Genomic DNA, 12010 nt, shown 5'->3' on the forward strand with positions numbered 1-12010 from the left:
GCCTGATGCGAGGCTATGTTTGAACATGGTGCTTAAGTGGGGAAGCAGTTTGTTCTGAAGTTCATGTAAAACGCAGCCTGGAATGTTGTCCGGTCCCATGGATGCTGTGTTTTTGGCTTTAGAGAGTGCAGCTTTTATCTGCGTAGTTGTGATTACAGGGACTCTGCATTTTTCCTGTATAGATATGGGCCTTTTAGTGGGTGAGGTGGGGGTAAAGTTAGCACTGAACCTATCTGCCAGGATGTTGGCAATATCAGTTGGTTCTGTAATTTTCGTGCCGTTGTGCTGTAACTCAGCAGATCTGGGTGTTGCCATCAAAATTCTTGACATAGCTATAGAATGCTTTGTGGTTGTCCTTAGAATTAGTGACAATTTTGTTTTCGTAGCTAGCTTTGGAGGATCTTATAAGGGATCTCAGTTTCTTACTGAGGTTGACCAGGGAGCTCCTCCACTCATGGGATTTTACTCTCTTTTGCAACAGTTTCTTCCTTCTGTTGTACAGTTTGTTTATGGCAGGGGACCACCAGATTGGCTTCCTTTTTTGGAGGATAGCATCTTGGTTCTGTTTGGGATAGCACGATCCATGCACTCGTGTAAGTGCTTATAGAGTGTATTTGTGTAGGACTCAGCAGTTGTAACTGTATTGTCCATCTACATGGGTGTTATGAAGTTCAGCACTTCTGTCTTAAGAAGCATGAAGTTGGCTTTGGAGAAATGTTTTACCGTAGTTTCCTTAATGGGGTGGGGGTGGGGGCAGGATGTTGATATCAAGGGTGATTAGCTTATGGTCGGATCGGACCAACGAGGAGTTCACTTCAGGTGTGGAACACCGGTCACTCATGTTGGTAATGACTAGGTCTAGGATATCGTTGCCCCTGGTGGGGGTGTGGATAAGTTGAACCAGGGCATTGGAGTTTATGAATTCCGGAAAGCGTTGAGCTAAGGAGCTGGTACACGAGTAGTTTTCCCAGTCAATGGTGCCATCCCTAAAAAGGGATATTTGTGTCCAGTAGGCTTACCTGGTTAACAGACAAGTACATTCCCTGAGTTAGTAATGCTTTGAACTCAACACTTCTTGGTGTGGGATTCCCTGAGTGGTTTGAAAGCCTGAGTGTGGAGCTTGGTGTACAAGCTCTGAGGCAGTGCAAAAACCTACCAGGGTCCTACTTTCCCAAACAAGAAATTAAACAAGCCAGATAAGTACCCTTTAGCATGCTAGCCATTACTATAGCACCTAGACTTAGCTTTTGACTTTTCCAGGGGTAGTCACCATTTCTATTGAAAGGAGGCAGTAGGGCAAATATGATGATGATTAAATTTGGAATGTCATTTGTAAGTTAGTCCTCATACTTGTGCACTTATTGGGGATCTGCAAATAATGTTAGGTCAGCAGACGTAACATTCAGGTTTATTTTTTAACATCTTAAACTTGTTGCTGCAGTGTCATTCTGGTCGCTTATTTCAAGTCAGACATCCATCTTTAAAAGGTTGTATACATCGTGATTAGCATAGCATTTACAATATGCCTTGAGTGGATTTTAAGTTTCATTGAGTTATTTATGCACAATTAGTGAAATTTCTCATCTCATCCCTTAGAAGAACATAAATTGAGTAAAATGTTCTTTGTATGATGCTTATTACAACAGTCATTTAATATAACATATTGTTTTAATATTTAGGAACAGGAACTTAATGCTCGTACACGAGCTTTACAAGCAGCATCAACCTCATGCTCATTTCGACCAAATGGATTTGATGATAGTGACCCTCCTGGGAGTTGTGGACCAGCCGGCGGTGGAGGAGGTGGTGGATTCAGTACCATCAGTAGACTTGTTTTTTGACTTATGGACAACATTGCTGAGTTTGCACTGCATAGTTTAAAATAGCATTATGCTGCTTTTTTAACAGTCTTTTTTGTTTGAAGTCACATGATATTTTAACAGTTAAGAAGATACACTTAACATGATTTAGCTGTTTTAATTTATTACTACAAAGACTATTATACCAAGTACATTGTGGAAAATGTCTACCTCTTCAAAACACACTTCCATATGTATGACTGGGAAAGACTTTCCTGAAATGCCATAGTAGTCATATGCGGGTAATAAGTTGCACTGCAGTGGAATAATAATATTAAATATTTCAGTAGCCCTAAGAAGTATCGCATTTAAGCTTTTTCATTTTGACTGTGTTTGTGACTTTTTTTGCGAGAAGAGGAAAAAGAAGAGGGATGTTTTCAAGTAATAAAATTTCTCATCTAATAATAGAAAATAAAATAATAACATAAAACTCTGTATAGTAACATTTAGCTAAATAAAATATAAGTTCTGACTTTTGAGGCCTTCTGTAATGGGTAGCTATTGAGGTTTCCGATTTCCTGTTTTGAAATCCCCAGCTTGACTTGTTTCTGTTTTTTTTATCATGTCCGTAGTTGGGGAAGTGCATAATTTCTACCAGTGTATGTTGTTGATGTCATATGTTATGTTGGAAGTGTGCTGTCGTACCCTGTATGACTGTGCTGATTTCGTCTGCTCACAAAGATTAGAGATTAGATACCTTGTATGACTGTGCTGTTTTCGTCTGCTCACACAGATTAGAGATTAGATTAGATTAAAGATTGATCCTTAAGTTCAGCATAAAAAGTGCCTGTTTTTGTTGTCAAAGTGCTAAAACCTTTGAGCATTTCTGTGGTCTCCAGATAACAAGATGGTACCCACACAGTCACTGTCTTTGCCTTTTAATGAGAGCATGACAGGAATCATACTTTTTAAGTGCCAGCACTTCTGCCTTGCCACCATATAAAAAAAGAAGAATTTGAAGGCCTACCTTAAGTCTCTTAATATGGTGGTTGAGGAGGATGCTTAGCTCAGGGATGGGCAGGAGGGTTCCATTCACATTCCCAGACTGCTGGAGCACTGGGCAAAAGTAAGGGAGTAAAAAGCCAGACATCAGTCACAAATTGCTCCTAATAAATTTGTCCATGAGACAGTTTGTGTACAACTTGCAAGTTATGAAATTCCTTTCAGCTTGTAATAATCAAGCTTATACCTTTCAAAGGTCTGAAGGGAGAGGTGAACCTCCATAGCTCCCTTAGAAGTTTCAAAGTGTCCATACCAGCTGTCCCACATTCGTGTCCAGGGCTGGCTTAGCGGTTATCTTTAGGTACTCAGGACTAAAGTGTTATTATTTTTTATAACCACCCCAACCTCTCCCTCCTGAGTCAAACAAGAATCAATGGCCAGGGTAGAGAAGACTCAAGCAGGTCTTCCTGGTTTACTTGAGGGGTTTGCTTGGATGCCAGATGCATCTCTTTTGGTTGATGTATTACTGTGAGAGTTGTCACTGTGAATATAGGAGCTTACCCATAAGATGCACAGCCTATCTCTAGTAATAGGGCTTGTGTAGGTTTCTGAAGACCAAGCTCACCTGTCACTCATTTGTTGTGTTTATGCAAGGTGAGTGTGGACAACTCTTCTGCAGCAGATAGTAAGAGAAAGTTTCCTCCTTCATCGTTACCCTGTAAAGGAGTTGGATGGATCATGATGGCCTTATCGCAGAAACAAGCAAGGATTGTGAGACTTCTCCTTCTTGTAGGTGCCTAGTAAATGATCTTTGTTTTAGTGAGTTACTTGGGTTGAAGAAGTGCACCTTGGACTGGCCTTTTTCTTCACTGCTATTTTTTTTCACCAACTCCAAAAAATATCTTAATATCTGCACACTCTGGGCCATCACACCCATGGACTTTTTACTTCAGAATACTATTTATACAGCCCAGAAGCATCTGAAATTTGCTCTGTCTACTCAGCAGAAGGCTGATATACTCTACAAGCCCCAGCAAAGTGGAGTGACTTCCTAATTAGGCATCCTGGAGCAGACATCCATGCATTCTCGCCATTCCTCAACCATTTGTCCAAGTTCATGCCTTTCTTAATTGGTTAGGCAGTGGAAGAGCTAGTACATCTTCAAGAGTCTGGCAAGAGGGAGGTTTTAGAAAATACCCTTAATACTGATTTTTATATAGCTTTCATGTGGGGTGCTGTAATTTTATCTGTGGTGATGCTATGGCTACGGCAGCAGGCTGTCATAAGTGCCCTGTACCAAATAGTGAGGCTTGGGCTATCCTATTTAGTCAGGACATTTTGGTACCCTCTTCAGGATTACAGTTGTCTTTATTTAGGTCTTATAGACTCTGGCTAATTACCTTTAAAAGATGAAAGAGGTATTAATTACAAGGCAAGGTCTCTCTTGACACTATACACCTCATTTTATTTTTTCATGATCGTCCAGTTCTCCATAGAGGAAAAAGTGCCCCCCCCCCCTTTAGAATGAGGCAGATGCCTTAAGCATCAGACAGTGTTACCTCATCATCTGTGTTGAACAAGTCCTTGAGGAAGATCCCTGTGCCAACCCAGCAGCTGAAGTTCTGACTGCCATTACGATTGTATATGGGCCAGTTTTCCAAGTTTGCTCTAGTTTGGACAGATATTAGAGGACTTTTGGATATTAGATGTGATCAAAACTGTTGTGTACTAATTTGCAAAAGAGACGTAAACTATATTCTTAAAAAGAAAGGCTGTGGTTTGTCCTGCCATCTTATTCTTCTTCATCATCTTCTTCCAAAGAGGATGTGATGATATTTTTCTCATTTGTAGTGATTTCAAGTGAGAAAAATTAGTGCATCTGATTTTGGATGGTTTCTGTCCAGGAAGTTATGCCTGCCCAACTGCTGTGTCTGCACCCATTTCTCCCCATTAGTTCATATGGAGGTGGGAACCAGACATCCACAGCCATTTGTTCCTACCCAAGAAACCTAATCAACTCATTTATTCCCACTTTGTTGAGAGTTGGCTGGTAAGGAGTGGGACAGCTCTGAGATCCTGAGGAGCGGCTTACCCATCTATCCAAGAAGTGACTTCATAACTAGTAATAGCTGCCGGTTTGGGGGGGGGGGGCAAGTGCACTTCCATCTGGTCAGGGAGAAGAGGCATGCATAATTCCATACAAGCTTCCCCCTTTCCCCAGTTCAACAGAGCAGGCCTCTTCATTGATGGAGCAAGCCAACCTGGCCATTACAGGTAAGTGATGCACCCTGCCACCACTAGGTGTTGAAACTGCCACAGGCCTTGCAGCCTCCACCCCACACCAAGAATGCGCCTACTAGCATTGCCTGCTGAAGCTCAACTCATCCTACACTGCCTGGCCTCTCAGATACCTATACCACTGATGGAACACTGATCACGTAGGCTGTCGACAAGGTTTCATCCCATTAAGTCAGATTGTTGTATTTCTTTTGGTGCATCAGTTTCTGGATTCCACACAGGGAGGTTCCTTTGGCCCACTGTGAATGGTTACCGCATTCTGTAAAAGTGTTGCCATTTGACCTGTCCTCTTCATCCATTGTGTGTATTAAAAAGTTACTTTTCGTGAAGGGAGGCCTTGCAGTTGAAGAAACTGGCTCTGGAGATCACCATAAACTAGGATGATTTCTTCATGGCCTCTTTTCATAGAATTGCCTTCATTAGGGCAGAATTTGACACATCTTTCAGTGCTGGTTGTTGCTGTATTTAAGCAGGTTCCAGTAAGCTGTTGCCTTTACAGCCTAGGTAAATATGAACCTTCCTGTATCTTTTTCTCGTCTTGCACCTCTGTGAGTGTGGCTGCTGCAGTGGACAGTGAGATGTCAGTGGCCACAAAGCTACCAAATGACACTCTTTTAGTATCGAACTCCTGCCAGCATTCACTGGAATAGTGGACTTTTTCCACCAACTCTGTGCACCTTTTGGTCATAATACTTAACCTGTCATATGTCTTGAAAATGAATGCATTGTTAGCTTATTGGGAAGCTCGCCTCCAGTCCTCCCAGATCATGGGAGAAATGAGTCACAGGAGATGGGAATCTTCATACACTAATCAGAGTTATTCTTTGTTCTAAAAGCTCTGTAAAAGGAGTCAGTACCATTGCCCTTACTACTTTGGAGTCATTCATCCAGGTTATGGTGTGCTGCTTGAACTAGCCTGATGACATAAGCTCATAACCCTATCTGCAGAGAGTTGATGCCATTCTAGTAGTTGTTTTTACTCTAAGGAACTGCCTTAGTAACGTGACACTCAAGAGGAAGTGAATGTGCTAGTGGACTTCCTAAGCAGCAACTGCTGTGTTCCCTTGGAGTCAAGGATACCAACATTTGATCTTGTCAGGATCTTCTGGGAGACCATGGGAGTAGTCAGGCATGTTTTCTTTCCTGTGGCAGAAAATATTCTTGTAGGTCTTCCCACCAGTTCTTTATGTTGCACACCTTCTCAGAAAATTCAGAGAAAAAAGGCATCCTCCATTCTCTGAGGTGACCATAAGATTTGTGGTTTCACTTTCTGAGGTCACTGAAAACACAGACAACTGTCTTAACAAAAGCTGGGGTAATTCACCTCAGTTGAATAAAATCCAACTCTGCTTCAGGGCCTGCCTTATTGCTTAACTCAGTCTCTCCCACAAGATCTCTGGCTGGAGTCTGTGAGGTGAGTGAAGCTGCTATTAATTCTTCTGCACATTGAACATTGATGGTAAGTCAGAGTGGTTCTCCATCTTACCAGAGATGTGTTCTGTACCACTTTAGTCTGTTAGTTTCTGGTGAACCTAACCTATGTCAGAAACCTGTTTGAGTTGGATTTTAGTTATTCCGTGTTAATGGTATGTGTTTCTGCCATTTGTGTACATTGCAAACTTGTGAAGGGCAGAACTGTGGCTGATCACGGACTGATTAAGTAGTTCTTTAGTAGAATTCTGCATCTTTATACATCTTTGGAAAAAAATCTCTTTGGAGGGCAGAGGGCCACGGCGTAGAACGTCATGATTTAGAGACTGTTGCTATTCTGTTATCCAGACTGGATGATTTGGTAGTTTTTGGTTCTTCTGTTTTGGAAGATGCTTTTATTGGTGGCCATCATTTCTCTAAGTTGTGGGCCCTTATTTATAGGGAGTCCTCTCTGACCATCCATAAAGATCAGGTCCCATTTCCTCCCAGAAAGTGATACTGGTATAGTCTTTAAAGCAATTCATTTATCTTAGTAGTTTCCTTTTAGAGGCAGAACTCATGAGCTAGAACAAGCAGAGCCATTATACCTTAGACATGCCCTGTCTTCTTTGTATCAGGTGAAAAGAACCTGGCAATTGCCAAGCAAATGCTTTCCAAGCAAGTTATTGACTGCAATATGTTTTTACCATCAGACAGCATAGGTTCATAGGTAGGTACTAGGCTATCTGCCCGAAGGCATTTATAAGCCTAGCCGGAATATATTGGCTTTCGCCGCCCCCTTAGATTAGTTCCCTGTGCTTCTGTCCAGCAGAGCCATTGAAGTGATCCCTGGGGTATACTTTCTGTTTCCTATCCACTCGTCAAGGTTTCTCTTGAGTGTTAGCGAGGAGCTCTGCCTAATGTAGATTTGAATCTTCCTCCAGAGCATGGGAAGTCTCTGGAACAGGAATGTATCCCTCCAGCATGTCCTATTTTATTGTTGTGGTGAGGTTTAGATCCCTAGACTGTGTGGCTCAAGGGGATGTGGTTTTCTTTAGGTGGAGCATGTCCATCAATTCTGGGTTGGACATGGCCTTGTATGTCAGGCAGAGATCACCTCTGAGTATGCGGAATGCAACCGAGTACAGCTGGAGTTTCTGTAGATGAGCTGCATAGGGCATCTGTTTTAGGCCAGTCATCCTGTTGGTGAGGTACTTCTGTGGTCTTTCCAGCTGTTGCAGGTGTCTTGTAAGGTACATCCCAAATGAGGTGGTGTACTCTATGATGGGTCTGATGAGTGATGCATAGAGGAGCACAATGACCTCTTTTGATCTGGATGCAAACCCTTTTGTGATGAGGTGGGCCACATAGAAGGATTTTCTAACCTCTTTGCCAATGTGATTATCAAAGGAGAGATTACCGTCTACTTGGGTCCCCAGATCCCTTATTACGTCTTACGGATTTAGGGGGCTACCACCTATGTGGTAGTTTGTGGGTACTTTGTTTTTTCCAAAGGGGATGACTGCACTTTTTGGCATTTAGCTTGAGGCCATGGTTTTGTCACCAGGTATCTGTCTTAGTGAGACCCTTTTGGAGTATGTCTGTGTCAGCCAGAGAGTCAGTTATAGCCCCTAGTTTGCAGTCGTCTGCGAACTTGGTCAGCCATAGTCCTCCTGTGCTTGCCTGTACCTCTGAGAAGTATATGCCGATCAGGAGTGGTCCTAGGACTGATCCCTGGGGAATGCCACTTGTAACCGGTTCAGAGTCAGACCTAGCTCCCGGAACTCTTACCATGTGGGTTCTGTCCGTGAGCCAGTTGGCAACCCATCTCGTGACATAGGGGTTTATGTTAAGGCTGGTGAGCTTGTCTATAATACCAGAATGGGGAATGGTGTCGAAGGCCTTTGCGAGGTCTAGGTAGGCTGTGTGGACCACCTTTCCCTCGTCTATAGCCTTGGTAACTGTCTCAAATAAGTCCACCAGGTTTAGGAGGCATGATCTGCCCTTAACAAAGCCAAACTGGGTAGGGTCCAGGGTTTGGAGGTTCCCAATGTCCCTGTTAATGAGATCCATGATGATGCGCTCCATAGCCTTGCAGACCAAGCTAGTCAGGCTTATAGGGAGATAATTCACGGGGTCTGTTGTGGCTCAACTTTTGTGGAGCAGAATAACTATTGCTGTGCGCCGCCCTCTGGGCACGTAGCTGGTGGAGAGGCTGAGTTTGAACAGTGTGTTTAGGTGAGGGGTTAGTTCATCTTTGAGCTTGTGAGGGACTTAGCCTGGGACACCATCCGGTCCCATTGATGTTGTGTGTTTGCCTTTGGAGAGAGCTGTTTTAACCTGAGTGTCTGTTATTTCAGGGGCACTACATTCTTCTGGTATGGTTGTGGGTCCTTTTGGGGGTGAGAAGGGGGTGAGGTTTTCACTGAACCTGTCTGCCAGGATGTTGGCGATATCGGTTGGTTCAGTGTATTTTGTGCCATTCTGCACCAACTCCGAGCAAATCTGAGAATTGCCACGTAGATTCTTGACATAGCTGAAGAATGCCTTGTTGTTATCCATGGAGTCCTTGGAAATTTTTCTTTCAAAGCTAGCCTTGGATGATTTTATGAGGGATCGTAGTTTCTTGCTGATACTGATCAGGGATGTCTTCCCTTTTTGGGATTTTACTCTTTTTTGTACTAGTTTCCTCATTCTATTGTATAGCTTGTTTATGGCAGGGGGCCACCAGACTGGTTTGCTTTTCTTGGAGGAGTGAGTCTTGGTTTTGCTTGGGATAGCACAATCCATGCATTCGTGTAGGTGCCCGTAGAGTGCATTAGTTTAGCATTTTGCAGCTTGGGCAACATTATCTTTAGGATGGGGGCTTTGAAACTTTCCACCTCGGTCTTAAGTAACGTGAAGTTTGCTTTTGAAAAGTTTTTCATGGTGGCTTCTTTGACCGGGGGGTGGGGGCAGCATGTGGATATCCAGAGTGATTAGTTTATGGTCAGATCTAACCAGTGCGGGGTTGACCTCTGGTATGGAACACTGGTCGCCCATGTTGGTGATGACCAGATCCAATATGTTGTCACCTCTGGTGGGGGTGGTGACCAGTTGATCCAGGGCATTTGAGTTTATAAATTCTAGGAAATGTTGTGCAAGGGAGTTAGTACTTGAGTAGTTCTCCCAGTTAATGTTTGGGTAATTGAAATCACCCAATATCAGGGTGTTTGGTAGGACCTTTATGTTTCCAGAAATGCGGAATGGGGGTCCTGGTATATGGTGAGTGATCTGTAGCAAGCTACAATTCGAATTGCAGTTTTGCCCGTTGTTAGTTGCACGTGGATCATCTCTGGCGCATCGTGCTGTGCCACTAACCTGGAGGTGTGGGTATCCTTGATGAATGTGGATACGCCTCCGCCTTTTGTATTTCGGTCCGGGTTTTGTGGCTGAAATGTATGGTATGAGTTGTAGCCTAGTAGTGCTGGGGTGCTCTCTGGAGCCTTAAACCAGGTTTCTGTTACTGCACATATATCGATTTTCTTCATACTGAGGAGTGCCTTGAGTGCATGCATTTTGAGGTTTAGACTTCTGGCATTGAGTAGAATTACCCTCAGTTCTTTTGTTACTTGTGCTATTTACGGCGGTGGGTTTCTCTTTTGAGCCTTGCCTAACAAAGGCACTATGTGGGTGGCAAGAGCCTTGGCCAGTATTCGAAAGACTAAGAGTGACAGGTGCAAGCCGTCTCTAGAGAAGCAGAGTGGCTTGTCGAGCATGTCATCGCAGGCTGACAGACACTGGATCCCCTTTGAATGACACCAGAAGCCTAGCCAGTTGTTGAAATTGATAATTTTTTTTTACACCATGGTATCATTCTTGGTGAGGGCAGGATGCTACTCAGGGTCAGGGTCATACCGGCCTGGGCTACGTGATCAGAGATCTCTTCTATGTCTCTTTTCATGTACTCCAGGGAGGTATAGCTCAGGTCATTCACACCAACATGGACAATGACAGAGTCATATTTGTACTTGTTCTGGGGTGACCTGAGTGCTTGTGTTATTTGGCGGATCCTGGTACCTGACAGGCAGCTAACAGTGACCTTCTCCTTGTTCAGTCTAGTGAGTGGGACGTCAGTGTGCCTGACTATAGAGTCACCTAGTACTAGTGTTATTAAATGCTGTTGTCAACAGCCAGTCCACTAAGGGCATGCTTGCTTCCTGTACTTGCATCAAAAGTATCTCCTCTGGAGACACTTGTTGCGTGACTTCTCAGTCATCATTTCTCAATCTTAGCAAGTATCAATTGCTTGAACCATCTTTCCAGTAGCCTGGCTTCATTGGACACTCTGGTTCTTGAGGACGAATCCCTCTTTTTTCCAGCCCTGGCATCTTGTTTTTTTTTTTTTTTCATTTTGTAAGAATCTTGCCAGCAGTTAACCATAACAGAAGGCCTCAAATTTGGATATAGTAGCTACGTACTTAACATTTGAGTTGATCTTTCAGAGGGCCATTTGAATTGTGTGCTTTGCACCCTTTTTCATCAGTCTGCTTCTGGGTGACCTCTCACTCTTGCAGCTTTAGACAGAGTTTCTTGCAAGTCAAGCAAGCATTTTTGTTCTATATTTTTGATTGTACAGCTTGTGATGTTGAGGCATGTACCTGCAGAAGTCATTCACTTCTAAGCAAGGGAATGAGAGAAAATTCATATGTTTATTGAAATGGGGATATCTGAAGAAGAAATTCCAGAGTTGACCATGCTGAATGCCTTCTGGCATGTCAACAAATATGGTGAATACATGTCTGTTATTTTTTATTACAGCAAGTGGTAACCAAATCTGATTGTGACCATGTGAAGTAAATTAATTGACTTGTATAGTGGACAGGGTGGTTATTTTCCTTATTCCAGAGTTGATAATGTCATAGTTTGGCTATAAGTTGGGAGTAAGCTTTCAGTACTTTGCATGCTTTCTGTTAAGTGTGAAGACAGATGGGAGTATTAAAAGTATGTTAATGTCAAATCAACTTGTATAGATATTTTTGCATAATTAGATGCATGCTCTCCTCAAAACAAGTTTTAGCTACAAGATGATTTCATAAACAAATTTTTGAAGAATTTTATATTATTTTCATAATTGTGGGAGCTAAGTTTGCTGCGTGTGAGACAGTAAAGTGAGTGTGTGTGCCTTGTTGTACATATGTCTGAAACATTCAAAATAAGGGCATCAGAGCATAATCTCTAAATATTTATTACTGTTGACAACTGTACCATACTTGAAGAGAGAAAGAAATACAGCACGAGTTTTTTTCATAAATAAAATATGGTTACTTGAAAAAGATATTTTCGACTTTTTATTCTGCTGCTTGATTGATGACTTTAAGTTAACATGAGTTTCATTGTTTCACCCATAACTAAGTTAGACCAGTTAAGTGAAGTGTGCACATATGTCCTGTAGATATTCATGTAAGTGACTTGAATATGTTTTCTTCATTAAACTAGTGTCTGAGAAAGCTGATGACATT

At 42.6% G+C, this 12010-nt stretch overlaps 1 protein-coding gene across 1 annotated transcript in view; it reads left to right on the forward strand.

Annotated features, from left to right (window-relative positions):
* Positions 1-7299, forward strand: part of USP38 (ubiquitin specific peptidase 38) — a 534729-nt gene extending 527430 nt beyond the window's left edge. Inside the window, exon 10 of the mRNA XM_044062265.1 lies at positions 1680-7299. Coding sequence (XP_043918200.1) covers positions 1680-1841 — 162 coding nt within the window. The 3' untranslated portion in view covers positions 1842-7299. The remainder of the gene's footprint in view (positions 1-1679) is intronic.
* Positions 7300-12010: the final 4711 nt, after the last annotated feature.

The sequence above is a fragment of the Protopterus annectens genome, chromosome 2.part1, assembly GCF_019279795.1.
Source record: "Protopterus annectens isolate FY-2018-M chromosome 2.part1, PAN1.0, whole genome shotgun sequence".
In the NCBI taxonomy this organism is placed as follows: domain Eukaryota; kingdom Metazoa; phylum Chordata; order Ceratodontiformes; family Protopteridae; genus Protopterus; species Protopterus annectens.